Genomic DNA, 21,333 nt, shown 5'->3' on the forward strand with positions numbered 1-21,333 from the left:
TTTAAATGACAAAATGGGAAACGTTCTGTGAAAATTTGTCTGATTAAATAATCTTAGAAGAGGGTTTTTCAAAAGATGTCACTAAATGAAGGAATTTGTATATCTATCTAAGGTCCACATAGTCAAAGTAGAAGAGAGTGTCAGTGTAGGCCTGATTGATTATGTAAGAGAAAATATATATATTAGAATCTACACAAAAGCGATGCATGCTTTCTTTTCCACATAAACTGGTCTTGTTGATCTTCCACATTTTTGCCATATTACCTGGCCTTTCTTAATTTATAGTTACAAAGAAGTGGTAGGACCTGGTCCTAGTGTTAATGTTTGATCACTACCTAGGGTTTAAAATGCGGAATCAGCCCCAAATTGGATTGGATTAGAATTGGTCATGATCGATCTAGTTTGGCTTTGGAATGGGAATTAGATTGGAATTGGGTGAACCGATCTAGATAGGCCCCTAGAATTGGTATATTCCATGCATCTAGGGTTTTTTCATACATAATCGGCTCGAGTCAAAATTTTTTTTTTTTTTGGGTTGCCCAAATTTCAACCAAATTAGGGTCAACTTGTATACCACGAAACCGGAAAGGATAGCAATGCATAATTATACAAAAAAAGGATTCTATTTATACAATCGTAGCTATTTATATCAAGTGAAGAATTTCCACAATAAAAGTTGATCGGTTCAAATCCAAAATCGACTAAAAACAAAAAAAAAATCTTAACGGTTTGGTTTCAGATTGGCCCAATAATATACCAAAATCGATTCAATCAAACTAAAATCAGACCAACTCAATTGATACTCTAACCGTTGGGGTATGTACACTCGCATTTCCTTGTCTATCTCTCTCCTTCTCACATGCAAAAAAAAAATTCACTACTTTCCTTCATAGATGCTGTATGATCAATTTCATTGATATGTTCCCCTATATTGCTTGCTCAGAGAACCCTCTCCCATAAATGTATGTTATCCTTGATGGAATTGAGCTCATCTCTAGGGAACCCAATGCCCAAGAAGTATCCAGGGGATATCCAGCAGTTTGGACCGTGTTGCACACATCCCAATGGCTGACTGAGTGTGCAGTACTGCATAACACAGCCCAGCCCTTGGATGCCCCCTGGCACTCCATGGGTCCAATGAGCCGGATCCATCCTCAATGGCGTGTAGTCTAGTGTATCAGCTGTCGGCATAGATACACTTGGTTAATGGACCCTGAATCAAGTCTTTTTAGATGACTGAAACCTCGCGTGGATTCACGTCCACTTGGAAACTATAGTGCGTGACAGACACGGAAACATGACGCGAGGAAGCAAACATACCACGAGGGCATGGACCCACTGTCAGAACTAAATGGGACCCGCAAAAAATAAAAAGAAGAAGAAAAGTCATATACTTCCAAAATATACCTTTTTTTTCTTCCTAAAGTTTGGATCTGAAAAGCAACTTCCAAGTTCGAATCAGTGAAATGTTACAAAGTTCACGTTTTGGTGTTTTATCTTCTTTCTTTTATCGTTGGCTTTTTCCTCTCTCCGTCCCTATCAGAGTTTCCAGATTTCACTCCACACCGACATAATCTTTGGGTTTCCAGGACATAGCAAGCCCGAGTTTTCACTTTCAAGTTTCAACCTCTTTTAATTGGTTCTTCTTAGGCTGGTAATTAATTTTTAAAAGTTTTTTTTGTTATGTATCTAGTGGGATTCATTTTAGTGTATCGGTGTTAGATCACATTTCATCAGTTTTGAAACTTTTAATATATTGATTAAGTATCTAATAAATTTTCTAAGAAAATGAGAAATATTTGGTGTTACGGTAACAAAAGAAGGCATACTTCATCTTCTCTCTGTTGAACATAGAAAAGAAGGATCAAATGAGACAAATATGTCTAACAAAATGAAAAAACATCTGGTTCATGAATGAGAATTGTCGATGCTATGGGTCCATAGAGGAGAAAGTTAGGTTTAGGTACTATTCACATGGAAACCCAGAAAGGAAAGAGAACTTTTTTAACTTTTAAGTTTTTGAAGAGAAGCCTCTCCCAAGTTTTTGTGTACAGGGTGTGTTTGAATATTGGCCAGAGAAATTAAAGGTCGTGGCCTCCGGTGTCGGTCCATACCCACGGGGACAGTCTTCGTCCTTTATAGTACGTGATTGTAATCGCCTTTAATCCTTCTTTATTTATTATGTTTTCTTAAGTCTTTTCCCGGACCATTATCACCTCCAATTTTCTTTCAATCCTTCACATGGGAGCTGAAATGACCACTTACCAATTGTCTGGACACATTTCCCAAGGCAATGGGTAAGTGGTCATTTCACTCTCATGTGAGGGATTGGAGAGTATTGGAGAGTGTCAGAATTGGAGGAGATAAAAATTCGTCTTTTCCCTTATGATGACTTAGTTACGTACTGTTCATATCTGGATTTTCAGTTCCAACTTTAATGCTTACATGTGCCCCACCCTTTCTATGGCTATGATACTTACCTTTCTACTTTGATGAGGAGCAAAAAATGGTCCACTCCTGCATTCAATATTCCTAGATAGAATTTATGGTTGATTTATTGGATTGCCCATCACGGCATTGCTGTGGTTTCGGGTTCTTTTGGCTCGACTTGTAGGCCATGCAACTGGAATGAGCATTTTCTTATTATCTAGTTAGAGGGTGTTTGGATATTTTAATATTTTTAAAATTAAAGATTTAAAATACTTTTGTCGATTTTTGTTGGGTGTATATCGGTTGGAGATACTCACTGATTGTGACTCTTTCTCGTTTATATAAGGAGACGATGTTTTGCCTATTTCTTTAACATTTTTTTATTGTAATCTGTCAGTATCAATAAGTTAGTGAGTTATAGCCTTTGGATTCTCTCAGTAATTTGATACAGTATTGACATCGGCCCAATTAAACCATGAACTATATCCATGCCTAATTCACCATTTAACAAGAACCCGAACCACCCATCTTTATATTGACACTCTACATACAGTTTCATGATGACACATTACCTTTTGCATTCATAAATACTCTTGTACGCACACTTAATGGTAGCATTGAAGGGCATTTATGGAAGCAAAAGGACTGTATTTTTCACGTGTAGGAAGATGTTCTAGACTCGTTCAATAATAGGGGAGGAGTCCAGCATTGACAATCTGAAATTCCATTATGGAAACTAAGAATTAAACATGTGCCAATTGCGATGCGAATATAATAGAAAGTTAGAATTGTCATTGAGGCTGGCTTATATCTCTAATTGAGCTAAGGGTGTAACGTACTTTACATTTTTATTATGTTTGAGGTATCTCATGTTTCATAAATGTTATATTTAGGATACATTATGGGATTACCTGCAATGTTTGGGGTACTTTATTTTTTATATTTTCATTTTTATCTATAGATAATATTTTTGATTTTTTCCACTTCTCTCACCGATGTGCTGCAATACCCACCCACACGAGGCGACAACCTACCATAGAAGGAGATAGCATGGAGATCCTGGCTGGACCACATAGCTCTACGGGAACTCTGTACATACGGTTTCATGATGACGCATGTCCTTTTGCTTTCATAAATACTCATGTAGACACTCTTTAATGGCAGCATTGAGAGGAATTTATGAAAACAAAAGGACTGTATCATCACCATACCGTTCACATATGGGTAGGTGATCTATTCTAGACTCATTCAATAATAGGAAATGGAATCTACCATTGATAATCTGAGATTCCATTATGGCACTTAGATTTAAACATGTGTCAATTGGTAATATAATAGAAAGTTAGAGACCTCTTTGGTTTTTTAGGTTTTTGAATGGATACTAATTAAGTTACTTAGTTTATTATCAATTTTGGCACTTGATTTATTATGTTTGAAGCATCTCATGTTTCATAAATATTATGTTTGGGATATTTCAAGTTTATACAAGTTATGTTTGGGGTACATTTTTTTTTCTTTCATATTCTCATTTTTACCCATAATTATTATGTTTCATTTTCTTCTTATTCTCCGACCGATATGCTGCAACACCCACCCACAGATGGCCACAACCGGCTATTGTAGGAGATAGCAAGAAGGCCCAGCAATGCTCCGCTCCTTTGAAGCAGTGGTCCACCAATCACACACATTCCATCGGAGGAGGAGGTGGTGATAGTGATGGTGGGAGATGGTGGTATGGGCAAAGTAAAAAACATGAACTTGAGTGTTCTCTCTCTCTCTCTCTCTCTCTCAATCTAAATCCTAAAGCCTAGCATAAAATCCTCCATGATATTGGATGGTAAGAAACAATCACGCTTCTAAGAATGAGTTAGACCAAAACCAAACTGTTAAAAAACTTCGATTCTCAATTTTGATCCGGTACAATTTCAGTTTTTTTTTACATCAAGTTAATACGGGCTTAGATTGATTTTATTTTTGGGCTTGAACTACAATGAAATCTTACATTTGTAACTGGTAGTCTAGTACTAAGGAAAGATTTGGTAAAACGCTTTACATCATCTTCCCGAAACCAACAAGTAAATTAACAACCAATAATAGAGAAAGTGATTTGATGTGTTTATGTTGTAATCGAAACACAGATGAATAAATTTTAAGGGAGAAGATAACTAATATTGAAATCAATGAATAACTAAATAGTAACAAGATAACTAATATTGAAATCATAAAATGAATCCTATTATCAAATCATTCATTTAATTGTCCAACTAATTTTATACAGTAAACAACTAGATCAATGGAAGGATTGTTAGAAATCATTTTCCTTATTCATAACCTCATACTCGTTGATAATAATTCCCATTACAACTACAAATCTTCTCACTAATATTGAAATCAATGGATAATCAATTCACTTATTCCTAATCTCATACTCAATGATTTTTTATCGATTTCATTTTGTTCCAATTTTGGTCTAAATAGCGGTTGGTTCAGTGTGGTCTGGTTTTCGGACGGACCGGACCCATTATACCCCAACCCAAAACCTGTTCAATAAGAATCGATTCGTTCTGTATTATTTCGATCGGTTTCGATCTAGGTTTTGACACCGCGAACTTGTGTATTAAAGAAAAACCTTGTAAAATAGAAGTAAAAAGGAAAAAGAGAAGAAACCATTTAATTAATTAACAGGTGATTAGGGATGTAAATGAATAGCCGAAATTCGTTTATGTATCCGTTTAGCACTATCCGAATCCGTTCGAAAGCTAAACAAATATGGATACGGATAGGCTATAGCTATTCGAAAAGCTATATTTACATGTAAACGGATAAAACATCCGATCCATATCCGTGTCCGCATCTGTTTAGCACTATCTGAATCCGTCCGAAAGCTAATCGGATGCGGATGTGGATATAGCACTATCCGAGCTGAATCCGATCCATTTACATCCCTACATGTGATTGGATTGTGTCTTTTAGCAAAAAAATTAAAAACCTGTTGAAAACCTCATTAATTAATTCTTGAATAATATTGTGAACCTTCGACGAAATGCGGGAAAATATATTATTCCAGGAATATGACAAGAAACCAAACATAACCTAGGATGTTACGAGCAATATTACCTTTGGAGTTTGAAACATCCACAACCCTCAGCCTATCTCCTCAAATGCATCTAGGTGTGAACGCTTTGACCCAAAGACTACATTGAGCGTAGACGAGTTCAGTAAATCTTTATGTCACCGACGCTGTTTAAATGACATATGGCAGAGGGATAAATAGAAAATGGAAGAAAGAAGACTAACCGGTGTTGTGCCTTGGTGTGTACGTATTTGTGCCAAGATAGAACTCAGCGTGGAAATACTAGTGTACCTCGGGTCCTTTTCGCCTTTTTAGGGGCTGCACTGGTTTTTTTCGTGTTGAGCTGTATTTAGGCATAGGTACACACCGCGTCTAGTGACTAGTTAACGTTTTTTATTTTTCTATAAAAAATTACTAAATTAATAGTAAGACCCACATCCTCATGACACATGTCACGTAAACAATGTATGTGACCTGAAAATTCCCCTCCCTCAGCATAGATTAGTATTGATAAACGCTGCAATGGAAGTTTGAATCTATGTTTTTCTATTGTAAAGGAACGTCATCGGCCATGTAGCCCCTGCACCAACATGGTAACCACTGAAAGTACACATAGAGACATTGTTTTGAATGTGATTTTCGTTTCATTAGGGATTGGACAGTCTGCATTGGTTTGTGTTTAGCATTCTTTTCCCCTATTGTAATAAACAAAGTGAAGCAAGTACAAGCATACAACCACTAGGGATGTGGTGGTTAAACAAATCCAGACCAGTCCACAAACGAAATCGGAACCAAGCAGGCTAGGCAGTGGCATCACTTGGTTTGATCGGTTGGTCTGGTTTTCAAAACTATGTTTTGATTTTATTAAATGTGTTGAGAATAACATGCAAGCATGGTAAGAAATCAAACAAATATTCACACACAATCATAATGAATTTTATCATGATTTGGTATAAATGTCTACATTCATTCAAGAAAGTTGGAAATTACGTACAAATATAAGAAAAAAACCAAGCAACAATCACACGCAAATCTGAAAAATATACTGTGGTTTGACACGAATGCCTATGACCATATGAGAGAACAAGAGAATTTTTTACAAGCTAGCAAAATACTCTACACTAGTCTCTATCTCTGCCCTGACTAAGTAATCTTCTTTGTTAATTCTATGTTGCGTTTTCTATTCATTCTCCAAAATAAATTTTAGGTCTCGAATGCACTCTGAAGTGAAAGAATAGAAAAACTGTGTCAGAATACATTCTAGGTTAATGCATACCAAACACAGCCTTACATTTTTCCAAAATTTTAATTTTGACACAATTGTAACTCAACCATCATTTCTACCATAGCCAATCTCTGAGATTTTAGCTGAGCCGATCTGAGCCGAGCTGAAAGCATTTAGGTTTGTCTTCTTCTGAAATTTCAAAGGATCAACAAGTATCAAAGCAGTATGTATGACTAGTAGCAGATTTCTCCTGTATAAAGTGGGATATAAATGTGTTTACCTCAAAAAAAAACAAAAAACAAAAAAAAGTGGATATAAATGTAAGACTTTTTCCACGTGACACGTGGCATAATCAGTAACAGCTTTTTTTGTTTTTTGATAAAGTCCAATCAGTAACAGCTCAAAAGAGTCTTAAGAGTAATAAATCCAAAAAGTAGCTTTTTGTCTTCACCTTCAAATCATGGTTGCGATACACCTTACACCACCATACATCATACACCTGCAAGAGATGATGTTGACTTTTGGTCTCCCCCCCATCTTCCACCACCACCAGCAGACACCACCAGTACAGACTAAGGACCACACGGAGAGGAATGGGAGTCGGGACTCAGGAGGATGGAAAGCAAAATCTTGCAGTTGAAAATCTTGAATGACGAAAATACCCCTATTATGCTTTCAACTCTAATGTCCTCCTTGACTTGGAAATTTTTTTTCCCATTCTTTTATGGGAAGGAGAGTGTTATCTGGATGTGTGCAGTACGCTGTCCCTATACCCAGACACATGGTGGGCGAAATGACCATCACACCCCAATAGAAAGAGGGAGTTTTTCGAAAACACGACGATCATTTCACCTACCCTTGTGTCTGGGGCACACACCTAGGGAGAAGGTAAAATGGTTTGAAATTAAGATGATTACAAGTGAGAATTATGTAACTTTTGTTTTTCTTTTTATCCTGACCACATTCAAAGAAACTTAAGTGATAATTGTAAAAGTATAATTTTCGTAATACTTCTCCTCTTCGTCCTCCCCGCCCCCATCACGAATCCCCCGTCTTCTCTTTCGATCTCTCTTTCTCTCTCAAAGACACGTCTTAAACGTCAATCTTAGAGCAGTGTTGGGATGAGATTTCAGAAAATTCTCAAACCATTCACTATCTTTCTTCATCCTATTATTGCTACTCAAATCCACTCTATAGGACGTCTCCTATGTCATATTTTATGAGAAATTATATCATTTGTCTCTACGTCAAAAATGAAGTTACGTTGTGTTGAAGGACTGATAAAGTACGCTTGCGAATTCTGATTTTAACATGCTTGGTTACAAACACACGAACCCTTTAGAAAATAAGTTAAGAACTGGTCATACATTTAGCACAAAAATTATTAAGGCTGAAAAATATGGGAATGGTAAGAAATAATCAGGTATATGTTCTTGATATGCATTTTCCATTAAACTTGTTGTTTCCATGTAAATAAGCATAAAAGGAAAATTCTCATTTAAAATAGCATTTTTCATTGTTTGTTTGGATGAAAACATTAAAAAAATAATAATAATAAAATTACTTTCATGTAAAATCTCATTAAGAGGAAAAATTCTACAACAAAATAAATAGAGCATTTAATGACAATTTCAATACAAAAAATATATAATTTGTATTCATACTCTGTGGAAACAAATTTTAATCATAGAAATCCTTTATCTATAAAATGTTTGTCTTTTAACAACTTTGGTGAGACAAAGTGAGCTCTCTTAAAGTAGTTAATTTGCTTTCTCAAGTCCAAATAACCTGTTTTTTTTTGTTTTTTTTTTTTTTGTGTTTTGGAACAAAAGACTAAAATTTTTTAAGGGAAATCAGGAGAATCTCCTGCTCAAAAAAATCATATTTACAAGAAAAGAAGATGGGTTAAGCGACTACATTTTAGATAAAACAAACTTAGAAACTCCTGTTGCAAGGAAATAAGCTTCCTTATTATTCAAAGATTTGGAGAAATTAGAAAAATTAGCCTCATTTTGGGTGTACAAATGGAAATTTATATTGTGGTATTCTTGTAATTAGACAAGTGAAGCCAACGGTAAAGGGGCAAAGGGAGGAAGCTATGTCTTTGTGTAATTATAAATACTACTCATATGGGCCTAGTTTTAGAGACGCAGAGCAGAAGCCAACGTTTACTCTCTCTCACTCTCTCTCTCTGAGGTTTCAGTTTTTTAATATCCTCTTTCGAGACTTAGATGCTTCCTTTTTCCACAGTTTTTCCCGTACTCTGATCATAATTGTTGCGTTTCAGGAACGAATTCTCCTCTCCTATATGATTTCTCGATCCAAGTTTCATATCTGAGTTCGGCCATTATCTCTGTATCTGCAGGATCCACGTATTTCTTCGGATCATTTAGAATTTTCTACTGAAATTTCAGTCCATTCTACTTCTTTCCGTCATTCAGTTTCTGTCTAATACTGTTCCATCTCCCTCTCTCGTCTTGCTTTCTTTTTCATTTCTAATTTGCTCTCTCGCACTTGAATTGCATAATTTCTTTTCTCCATTAACAGAACAAGAGGGATATGTTTTTAGCTCTCTCTGTGTTCTAATCTTTGAGAAAGTTACTGGAAGAAATGGAAAGAAGCGTAGCTACCGGTGCGCCACTTTCTTTCATGTCCGGCATTGACATCCGCCCGTCTTTATCGGAACTCTTACTAACTGGTGGGACAAACCCATTAGACTCAATCTTCTCTCATTACCCACTTCCAAACGCTGTGAGCAGTCAAGTGCAGGAGCCGTTAGGTTCCTCTGTTTATCTCCGCCAGAAGGAGTTGCTGCAAAAGTTCAGCGAGGAAAAGAGGGCTAATGGCTTGATTGCCATTGATCGTACATTATTGAACTTTCCTTACCCTCAGAAGATTCAAGACTACACATTTACTGGTACGAGTTTGGTTTCATCTAAGAAGAAGCTCTACAGAGGGGTGAGGCAAAGGCACTGGGGGAAATGGGTTGCAGAGATTAGACTTCCACAGAACAGGATGAGGGCCTGGTTAGGGACATATGATTCTGCTGAAGCAGCGGCGTATGCATACGATCGCGCTGCTTATAAACTACGAGGCGAGTACGCTCGCTTGAATTTCCCTAACCTCAGAGATGGGGATAAATTGGGATTTGCAGATTCTGCCAAGCTAAGTGCTCTGAGATCTTCCGTTGATGCCAAAATTCAGGCTATCTGTCTCAAGCTAAGGAAAGAGAAGCCAAGTAAAGGGGGAATTATCCGTAACAGAACCATTCGTGATGACAGCAGCGGCAATGGCGATGGCGACGGTGATGGTGAAGAGAGTGAGAAGAGAAGAAAGATAGATTCATCGTCTTCGCCATTGTCGTCCTCATCATTTGTTCCTGGTGAAAATTGGTGTGAAAAAATGTTCTCACCTTCTAATTCTGAAGAGGAGGTTCAAATGAGTGGTAAGTCACTGTCCTCTGTTTCCACGAACTGTCCAGTGGTTGCACAAGAGGAGGAAAGCTTTGATTTTGAAGATTGTTCTCTCGCAAGGTTGCCCTCTTTCGATCCAGAGTTGATCTGGGAAGTTCTTGCCACTTAATTTGAGTAGAACTCTGTCACTTCCATCACTTTTTTAACAAAATCTTAGAAGATCTGTTCTAAGTAATTGGTAATTGTAGCTTTTAAAGATGGACTGGCTTGATTATGTGAATCCATCCGTTCATTTACTTCTTTTCCATCTGTACCCTTTCTTTTATTTGGGGTTGGTTGGAGAAGAAGGTCTCAGAAGGGTTGGGAATATTAATGTTGGAAAAAAAATTCCAGTACTGTTTATCTTTGGCATAATAAATTAATAAATAAATAAATAAACACAAGACATGAAGTTTTGAGTATGATTAGCGATTACGTGAATGTGTTTATGAAGAGTTCGGATCCTCTCCAGTGCGCATCGGACGGTTTGACAGGCTAGCACGCACCCTAAGGCCAGCGCCCAGCCGTCCGATGCACCCAAGACGTTCTAGCGAGCGCAGAGTAAATTGAAAAGATATTTATGAAGTAAACCACACATGAGAAAATTACATGATTAGCTACTTTTGGGTTTTCATTTACAAAACTGTCCACTTTATGTTTGAGTTAACAAAAATAGACAAAAACAAGTTAAGGTTTACAAAACTGGACAAAATAGTGTCTCTCCCTCCCTCACTTATTTTTTTAGACATTTTTACCCCTGCCATTGCCTTCTTGCCGAAGCATCCTGGGTAATCATAGGGAAGGGAAGGGAAGGGAAGGGAAGGGAAGGGAGGGGCGGGTTTGGGTAGCAGAGAATGACAGTGGCGGGGATAAGGGTGGGTTGCAAGGAACGGAGGATGCCTAGGCGAGAAGGCAATGGTAGGGGTAAAAATGTCTAAAAAAGTAATTTTGGGAGGGAGAGACACTATTTTGTCCAATTTTGTAAACCTTAACTTGTTTTTATCTATTTTTGTTAACTCAAACATAGGGTGGACAGTTGTATAACTGAAAACCCAAAAGTAGCTAATCGTGTAATTTTCCCAAAACAACATCCACCGTAAAGCTTTTCTTCATTTAGGTCCCTTAAAATATCTACACCAGATTGAAACAAGAAGAGCACAGTAACCACAGATCATATTGGACGTAGAAAATTCAAATTTGTTACAGAACAGAAGTGGGACAAGATGGTGATGGGCAAACCTTAGCCAAGACTTGCCATCAACTCCATCAAGGCCCCACAAAGAGAGGACCCACAAGGGGTTCAAATATGGTACCCATAGGCTCCTCTTCTTGGAAAGCAAATAAATGTGGACTAGGTGTCGCTAAAGAGACTTGAACCACCATCAAGCTTCTAACGCAGATCTCCCAAGGGAGTAGCGAACCACTAGGACAAACCCTGGATCAACTAATGCATCTAAATTCAATGATTGTATGTGTTCTCATTCTCAAGTATGTTTTCTCATTCTCAAGTGCATGAGAGTACACAGAGGAGTATCATATGGGTAGGATTTTTTCATTTCAGGGGCGAGACAGTCATATGCGGGCACAAGCTGCGTGCAGCCTGACAGGGATCTTTTTCCCTTGGATGAAATAACAAGATTTACCCTCATTGAAAAGAAAAATGTATCATCTTGAAAAAGACAATAAAGTACAAAGAAAAGAGAACGCTACCTGGGCATGTACGATACGATTCCCCTGCACCCAAAGTCCCAAACATAAAGACGCACGAAATGACTACCGCACCCATGGAAAGGAAGGATTTCCCGATGCTGCAACGGCTATTTGACTCATTTCGCACGTGCTCTGTCTAACCACAGGGATAGCGTACCGTACGCACCCAGATAGCGTTCTTTTTCCCAAAGTAAAATTACAACTTCTTAATTCACCACTTTGCTTACAATAAGATTCTCATTACGTAAAGCATTGAAGGCTTAGAAAGGAGATGGCTAGGGTCGGGCAATGGCCTTCCTCGTACCTTCTAGTAAAAATAAATCCCACTAAGTAAAATAGGTATAGTAGGTGAATTTTTTTCCTGTCCTGTTCCCTGCCCAATACAGTGGTCCAGTTCCTCTCATAGGGAGGCGAAAATTACATTTTAACCTCCCTCGGACAGTGTGTTCAGGCAAGGAGTTGGGTCATCATTTCCCACCCCCTATGAGAGGAACTGGACCACAGTACCAGACAAGGAAATAGGAGACGATAATGATCCATAGTAGGTAAACCTGTATAGCTGTATATTATAAATTCGACCAAGGTTTCCCATGCAAACCATGGGGTGAATCTCCCATGCCACACCAATCATGGCACATGATACAATTTCATAAACAAGGAGACCCACATAGTCAACAATGCAAGAATGTCAATACAGACCCACCTGATCAGAATGTGCGAGAATATGCAGAAGCATCCTCAAACTGCTTGCATGGGGATTTTTTTTCCCTATAAAATTTACATATTTTCTTAAAAAATAGTACTAAAATATTTATAATTATTAAAGAATATACATTATTTTCTTATAAAAACCTAAGAATAAAACAACAATATACATAGTAACAGTCCATAAAATTCACAAAAAAACTTTGTAGAAATCAATATTCACCTGGTTGTTTGGGTAATGATAATAGTGTTTTGGTTTGTTGCTTTAGATCCTGACTAGCTGACCAAATACCATATTCAGTTTCAATTACATGGGAATCTAGATCCAGCTGTACCTTTATAAGAGTTCAAGGCTGTGGCTGTGCTGGGGTGGGTCTATGTAGACCCAGCCTTGCTATTCCACTGCTTGGCCCTGCCTGGCTAGAGATTTTGTCTCCCTCACTCACCAAAGGAAGATACCACTGACCAAAATTTCATTTAAAATAGAAGACCACTGAAAGGCACAACTGATCAGAACAATTGCTTTCCAGGAATTGAAACACATAAGTGTAAGAATCTATGCATCAACACACAAGCTAAAGAAACTTCTCCACGGTGAAACAACAACTCTCGGTTAGGTTTAATGCACTTCCGTCGATTGAAAATGGGTTTCCTCGTCTGGATGAAATTAAACTGAACATCCTAGCTTTCCCCCTCATCTTGGTTATGTTTTCTACAATCAAGTAATGTAGAAATTCTTTCTTTCTATCTGGAGCGAAGACCACGAACATTTTTAAGACCCATTTTCCCCAGGACTAGTTTTGGTATGGCAGGAGGGTTGTCCAGCCCCATACTCCTGCTGAACTCATTAGCAAGCTCCACAAGGCGGCACTTATCGCGACCCACATTCTTATTGGAATTGTAGTACCCAAGCCATGCTTGGTAGGCTGCTTCTTTGTTCTTCATCTCTACATGAGATAGTGCCTTTTCAACCTGTTCACACAGAGTCCATAGAAGAATCAAAATTAGTTCCAAGATCTAGTCAAGAGTAATAGTTCTGATAGTGGCTTGAATGGGTCCAGGGAGCTATAATTTGCCACATTCTAATGATTCAGACAATTGGGGCTTCCATAGAAAGGTTCCTAACTCAAAGATCGCTTAAGCCAAATTTTAGTATGATCAGATATTCTTAACCATCAGTGTCGTTTACATTTAAAGATCATACAGATGATAGCACAGAGCTAAGGTTGTAATCTTGATGGAGATTAGGGTAGGGTTAATGAATTAAACAAGAATTGGTAGAAACTCTCATAGGTGAAGCAATCAAATATTGGAACAGAAAGCTCAAGAAATACTCACTTTCTTCCTGGTGTCTGGATCTACTGAAGGTATTGGAGCCTTTTCTATTGGCAAATCCTTAACACTAGATAAGAAGAAATCCTCCCATGGTGCCAGCAACAATATTCCCTGCCCTTCTTTCCCTTTCCTGCCAGTTCTACCCAGTCGATGAATATACTGTTCTCTATCAGATGGCACGCCAAGCTGCAATTAGAACAAATGGTTGAAGTGTAAGATCCAAAGAAGATGCTTATACACAGTTTAGAAGAAATCATGGTAGTTTCAATGCAAAACTAATATTAACTATCAAATTTCTCATTAAATTGAAGATGCTAATCCTTAAAGTTATTAGAATTCCTCAAATAAAGTACTGAGGGGATAGGTGTTGTTCTAGAGGATGATGAACTTCAGGTGCAACATCATTCTCTTGCTCCTTTGTCAAACTGAAGGGGTATAGACCCACATCTCCACCTTTCATTAAACTCCTGGATTCAATTTTATGAAACTACATGATATTATTTAATATGTATTACAATTTTTTCTCCCAGGGAGTGGGGGTTCATTTACCCTACATTTAAGCTTGATGTTCAGGAAGTACATAAAAATAGCATAAACTCCAAAATAGGCTAAATACATAACTAGGGTTTTCCAATTTTGTAGTGCAAAAAGAACTAACAACTCGCTACCTGTATAACGAGAGTAACATCCGGATAATCAACTCCACGTGCAGAAACATCAGAGGTCACAAGAATAAGACCCTTCGACTTGCGAAATTCATCAGAGACTCTGGTTCTATAACTCTGTGGTTTTCTTGAATGGATCTCCCTTACATTCAAGTTCAGTTCAGAGAGAAGGTCAGCCACAAGTTTTGTGACCATTGTGGTTGTGCAGAACACTAGAACCTGCAATTTACCAGTACAAGTCAGGGATAGATCACATATTCTTGGAAGGAACATCATACAGACCATCACATTATTGTCCAAAAGAAGTATTATATTTTTTAAAAAAGGTCTTAAACAAACCATTGTCCGTAAGACTTTGCCAATTGTTAGCCTTTTAACTTGCCCAAATCATCATCAAAGAACCACAATGAAGAAAAGTAGGAGGGAGGGGACCATCACAAATACCTTATCTGAAATTTTCGAGAACATGATTTGGGATAGGCACATACCTTATAGTCAACATCCTCAGAAATATGCTCTTTGAGAAGAACATATAGTAGAGAGAAATGTTTGTCCAGTGGAGCAACTAGATGCATCTGTCTCACCTGAACCAATGGCAAAGTTAAAAATATACGTCAATTAGGTTCTAAATAATAATCATATAAGTGGATCAGTAAATGCCAAAAGTGTCCACCTGGGAGTGTGTCTCTTCACTACCCTCTTCAACTGTGTTAATAAACTCATGATCTCTTTTTAAAGCAATGTGACAGATTTGGCGGACCTACATAGGCATTAAACAGCACATTAGAAGTTTATAATAAAGCTACAAGACACATTTTGTAATGAGGCAATGAGGAAATGGAACCTCTTCTGGAACAGTAGCTGAAAATAGAAGTGTTTGGCGTTGTTTTGGAACAGCAGCAATGATTCTCTCAATATCTTTCCGAAATCCCATATCTAATAGATGGTCAGCTTCATCAAGGACAAGCACTTTTACTCCCATGAGCCGAGTTGCAAATCCAGCCGTATTCCCAATATGATCTCTAAGCCTTCCAGGAGTGGCTACTAGAATCTATAGGTTCACAAAGGGAAAAAATTAGTAAGGTTCCAGACCATATTTCATGATGTTGGTATCCACCCTTGATTGAAAGGATACCATACTCAGCATCATATGTAGAGTAAGAACCATAGTTTAAAAACTTGAAAGGACTCAATCAGGACAGAGAGAAAGAGTAGCTGGAGAGCGAAAGTGGGAAAGGAAATCGTGCACAGAGAAAAGAGAGAGAGAGAGGTACAAAGGTGGAGTTGCACAGGTCTCCAGTGGGGAAGGGTGTCGAATTTTGCAATGGAAGTATGGAACAATCATTTTCCATTTTTATGTTTTCTCTCAATCCTTTTGTTGAGCAACTCGAGCAATCTTCTGAGTAGATTGACTAATTTTACCCAATCCAGTCCATCAATCCACTTGAGTCGAAGACTGATCCAAAGAGACCAAGTTAGTGGACAAAGAAAACCAGGTGAGTGACCAATCCCAAGTGCATCAACTGGTCCCCAAGTTGACTCATTGAGTTTCATACCTATGGTACCCATTATTACATGTGGCACAAATGCAGAGTTACAACTTAGAATCTGATGCATTCTACTGACGGAGATTTCCCATGCAGAAAAATAGGAATACTGACTGGTCAAACACCATCTGATCAATTTGCCTTTTCTCACCAGAAACTATTTTTCATAAATTGACTGTCCAGTAAAGCAAGACCTTGAATAGTTAGGATCAAGGATTACACTTTGCTTTTTCATTAGTTGATTTCTTATGAGGGCCAACCATATGCATGTTGACCCTCCTTTTCACACGATGGTAGCTCACCTGACAAGGGCTTGCCTTCATTCGTTTCTGTTCCAGAGGAAGTCTTGTGCCTCCAATTACAACCTGTACACCAATAGAAGGATGATACTTCAACAGGGTGTTGGCCTCTGCAGCTGCTTGATTTGCAAGCTCTCGAGTTGGGCATATAACAAGCACAAGGATCGGGGGTCTCTTCTGATCACGATCAACAGGAGGTGATTTTACGACTACTTCAATAGCGGGGAGCTGAAATCAAGAATTGACAGTAAGCATGGGGAAACTTCTGGCATCTCTGACATAGGGTTAATTAAACAACTATCTGTTAATTTAATAGCCCAACACTGTGTCCTCAAACACCCAAAATGGTGCGCTTTACCAGAAATGCTACAGTTTTGCCAGTGCCGGTCTTTGCCTTGGCCAAAACATCCTTGCCTGGAGTACAAAATTGATCACAATGAGAATAATAGAACATTGTCATCATTCTGAACTATGAGCATAAGAGATAGTGTGACACTAAACAAATCACATAGGTGAAGCATAAAAAAGTAACAATAAAAAAATAAAGTAATTTCCTCATGCATTTGTGATTAGTTTAACCTTATAAATTTAAGTGATGCCTCTAGCCATTCTAAAATTTAAGCATCCATCTCATGCAAAGACAACCAAAAGATCTGCCATGTCATTTGCTGGCTTCCAGCCAAACAAGCAGATCACCTGTGAAGCAGGCAATTTATGTAACTCCAAGGACCGTCAGTGTTTGAAGCCACCCGAGCAATGATGGTTGCCAAATCTCCTTCCACCATCATGTTATCAAATCCATCCCTCAACGCATGCAAAAGTAGTTCAGTGGTTCAACTATAATGGTATTCCCCTCACTAATTAGACTAGAATATGCCCTCAAAATGGTTTCTGCACTAGATGTAACGACTCCTCAGAAACCCCAGAAAAGCTGATTTCCCGACAACTTATCAAAGTTTTGTTTAGCATTCCATCCTCCCTGCTGGGAGTCCATGGCACCTCTCTTCTTTCCCTAGGAATATTAGAATTGATCACATTCTGCCAATCTTCACAAAAAGGGGGAAGGAACGCCTCTCAAAATAAGTGGAGCCACAGCCTTATGTGTTATACCCTCACCTCTACCCTCCAAATGACCAGTAACTCCAAAAATAAATCAGGAAAGCCAGATATTTCTTTCCTCCCAAATATTTGCAGTCAGTCCTGCCAAGCGTGTAGCTTCCCATAGGAATCTCCCCCTTGATCAAAATATTCTAAATTTCAATTTGTATGTCTCTGGATCACATAATAAACCAGAACTGGAACCACATCTCCATCTTTCCTATACAGAATTCTATGGAGAATATCATACACCACATCTACCTCTTTACATACATTCAAAGCAAGATAATGACGATGCCTCATCTTGTACCCCCAGCCACTGAATACACTTATCTTAATCCAACATTTCTTAACAAGTTCAGGTTCTGATCATTGTTCTAGCTTCAGAATTACTGCCAAACTAATATCATCAATCAAAACTATGTAATTTGCAAACATTTGCCTCTAGACACATGTCAACGGTTGTGAATAGTCATATTTCAGTAGCAAATCTCTACAGCCCATTAGTCAAAAAATTTATTTTTTTACTCGAAGGTTATGAACTGTGATTAAAGAATTCAACCTTTCAGAATGACAGGGAGAGTTGCCTCCTGCACCTCAGTCATTCGCTCATATCCTGCATCTTTTATTCCTTTTAATGAAAGGGGGGAGAGGGAACATTGATCAAATCTGCACACACGAAATAAATAAAACATTTAGCTAACAAGTCTAAAATAAGAAAGCAGAGAGTAAAGGGCATGAAGTTTTCAATGGTGTTATAATAATTTAGCCCACAGTTATTAGGACTAGAATTTAAACTCTGCGGAGTTTTGTATGTTACTTTTCTATTTTGAGTGAGGAATATAAGACGGTGGGTGAAACACATTGTCATTTTAATGCTATAGAGGAAAACAGAGCCATGATGATTGGACTCTCAATGGGTCTGACGGTCAAGCTAGAGATCTTTTACATTAACTATTGACCAAGACAGATTAACTTAACCATCCAGTGTGAAGTGTGAAGTGTAAATGTTTCTCTTGGCCATTTTTCATAGTTTCATCTGGCCCAAGGAATATGAGAGGTCGAACAATTGCCACCATCTCAGATTGATAATCGAACCTATAAACCTCCTTTGAGGTTACTGCAGTACACACAAACAGCATTTTCTAATAAGAAGTTGGGTAAAAGGTGTTTTTCCATAATGCCCCTCCTCCAAGGCATGAAACTGCACACTGTTCGTGTAGCAAACCCTCTCCCCAAGAAGTTTTAATGGTAGCATCACTATTATTTCCGTGTTGTAGTTTGTAGTCTCACTAGAGTAAAAAGTGAACACATGTGAGGCCCAAGAAATCCAAGCATCAAATATCCAATGTTCATATGCACAAAAGAGATTATTTTTAAGCTTCTACATGAACTTTATATCATATTTTAGTCTAACAATGAAAGTTAGAGACACAAATAGTACACAAACTTAACAACTAAACTAGGGGGACAATATTAATTTGTGTTCTTAAACAGGTTAAAAGGTCCAATCCTCAAATCCATTTGTATCCGAAATCTAATTGGACAATATGATAGCAAAACTTGAGTCGCATTGGCAATTTACCTAGTCTGACTCAGGTAAGAGTCAGTTTTCCCGGTTGTACTCCTAGGCATTGGCTGTACATTAACTTCTTTGGCAAACCCAGTCAGAGAATTTGCACTCTTTGACAGGTCTTTATCATTATCTTCCTCACTTGGCAAATCTTCGATACTGTACCTCAAATCCTCATCCTCATCTTCTGACATTGTAACAGCTCGTCTTGAACTTTCCCCCCCTCTCTGCAAATTTCTATCCCTCTGTCCTTTTCCGAAACTCAAGTTAGAGTCTCTTCCACCTTTCTTCGCTTCAGAAGAAACTGCACCTCGAAATTCACGATCCCTCTTTCTCGGAGAAAATGCTTCACTCTCATCTTCCTCTGATTCACTACGAATTAGTCTCTTCGAACGAGACCCGGTCATGCTCCGGGAACTTCTCCGATTAGTAACTGTGAAATCATCCGAATCACTGTCTATCGGCCTTTTTGCAGACAAAACCCCACCTTTCCCGCGTCTCTCGTTCTTCGGAGAGGAAAATGAAACCCTACCCTTATCCCTAATTCTACTCCTATTTCTACCGGTATCTGAATCATCTTCACTTTCACTGGTAAACCCAACGCGAAAAGAGTCGGTCTTCAGTTCACTGATCCAATCACTAAGCTCGGCTTCATCCTCGACAAGACTCTTTGCCTGCCCGCCTCTTCCGCCAGAACTCCCAGTCTGAAACTCTCTCCTCTCAACTCTAGAACTGTGCGACAACTCTGAAACCCAAGGAGCAGAAGAAGTGCCGCCATTTCGAGGACTAAACGAGCGTCTAGAAAACCCCCGGACTTTAAAATGGTCATTCTGAAGAGCATATTTTAACCTGAAGGGGAAGACTCGACTGAGAAAGGAGGTTCCTCGTGACGATGGAAAGCTCGTGGCCTCGCGTCTCATGAAGGAGAAACCGCGGGAGGAGACAGAGGCGTTGAGCAAGCGAAGAAGAAGAAGCCGACCAAGCATAACCTCAACACCAGAGTAGGGAGAGATGATTAAAACCTAATAACTCAACCGTTACGACTTTACGATCTTTTATAGTATATGATTATCAGAATATGACTTGCAGAGTTGCAGTAAAGCATTTACAGCGGAAGGAATGAGTCCAGAAGATGAATTCAGTACCGACCAGGGTTTTAGTGGCACTTTATCGGTTGCCGCTGATATCGATACGGATCAGCTGTATCGCATCAAAGAGACCGTTTTACCCCTCAAAAATTCAAAATATCTAGGGAAAATTTCACGTACACCCCCTAAAAGTATTTAATATATCCAAAATTTACCATACTTCGTCAAAATGGCAAACTTCCCCCTGACGTTAAGTAGGGTGACCCCCCAAAGATAAAATGTCGATTTTACCCTCTTAGTATCACCCAAAGCAGAAAATGACGATTATACCCTCTTGAAAAAATTACTAGGGCAAGATCAGATTCTTCCCGTTGGAGAAGAACAACCACCGTGGGCATTTTCATCTCCGGCGATTTCATCTCCACCGTGGGTTGGCACTAAGAGCGTTTAGGGTTCTTCATCTTCAACATTCACAGAAGGGGTTTTTTTTACCCTAGCATTCTTCTTCCTCATTTCACATTTTCTTCTCACCCTTTTACTCCTCCCAAATTCCCACTCTACAAGCGGCGGCGGCGGTGCTTGGGCTTGCCTGCTACTAGATTCCAGAGAGCAGCGGCCGGTGCAAGGGCCAGAGTAGCATTGGCGCAGCTTCTTCTAGTTCCAAAATTCCTTTGAGCAACAACTACAGCGTGCAACGTCCAGGTCTGGAACTCTTTCGAGCTGTAGCCACCTTAGGGAAATAGGTTAGATTCTTAAACCCTATTTCACTCTCTGCTCAAGGCAGATTGGTTTCTTGCTTGATTTTAGAATTTTTAGGAAGAGAAGAACAGAAAAAAAAGAAAAGGAAAAGGGTAAAAGAATTGGGAATTTTCCCATTTTCGGGCTAAATAGTTGCAGAGAAGGTGGGAATCGAGCGATCAAATACTGTTTCAGTGTTTATTTAGAATGATAAATCTGCGAGATTGAAACTGGTCGGACCCCAGTTCTTAGTTAAAATTTTAAATTAGAATTCTCAAATATCTTTTTTTTTCTTTTCGCTTTTTTTAAAACCCCTTTGCCTTCCGTCGATCTTCAACAGAGCTTTAATGGCAAAAAAGTTGCAGTCATTTTTTTACCAATTCATGTGTAGCAAT

The 21,333-nt window shown here is 38.6% G+C and overlaps 2 protein-coding genes across 4 annotated transcripts; one reads left to right on the forward strand and one right to left on the reverse strand.

Annotated features, from left to right (window-relative positions):
• Window positions 1-9,303: 9,303 nt before the first annotated feature.
• LOC122664842 (ethylene-responsive transcription factor ERF061) lies at window positions 9,304-10,447 on the forward strand. The gene has a single exon (XM_043860853.1). It carries the CDS (start codon window positions 9,339-9,341, stop codon window positions 10,308-10,310), a length of 972 nt encoding a protein of 323 aa, XP_043716788.1. The 5' UTR covers window positions 9,304-9,338; the 3' UTR covers window positions 10,311-10,447.
• A 2,647-nt stretch (window positions 10,448-13,094) lies between these two features.
• On the reverse strand, window positions 13,095-20,132 carry LOC122664839 (DEAD-box ATP-dependent RNA helicase 31-like). 3 transcript variants are annotated; one of them, XM_043860849.1, is made up of 11 exons: window positions 19,456-20,132; window positions 19,125-19,416; window positions 18,102-18,208; window positions 16,800-16,855; window positions 16,445-16,669; window positions 15,440-15,646; window positions 15,269-15,355; window positions 15,084-15,179; window positions 14,599-14,814; window positions 13,934-14,116; window positions 13,095-13,567 (listed from the first exon to the last, which is right to left on the reverse strand). In XM_043860849.1, the coding sequence occupies exons 1-11, from the start codon at window positions 20,096-20,098 to the stop codon at window positions 13,340-13,342; spliced, it is 2,340 nt and encodes a 779-aa protein (XP_043716784.1). In that variant the 5' UTR covers window positions 20,099-20,132; the 3' UTR covers window positions 13,095-13,339. The 3 variants fall into 3 exon arrangements, with proteins under 3 accessions (XP_043716784.1, XP_043716785.1, XP_043716783.1); XM_043860850.1 differs by having other exon boundaries at window positions 19,125-19,445; window positions 19,976-19,982; XM_043860848.1 differs by having other exon boundaries at window positions 19,125-20,132.
• Window positions 20,133-21,333: the final 1,201 nt, after the last annotated feature.

This window comes from Telopea speciosissima, chromosome 6 (assembly GCF_018873765.1).
Source record: "Telopea speciosissima isolate NSW1024214 ecotype Mountain lineage chromosome 6, Tspe_v1, whole genome shotgun sequence".
Classification (NCBI taxonomy): domain Eukaryota; kingdom Viridiplantae; phylum Streptophyta; class Magnoliopsida; order Proteales; family Proteaceae; genus Telopea; species Telopea speciosissima.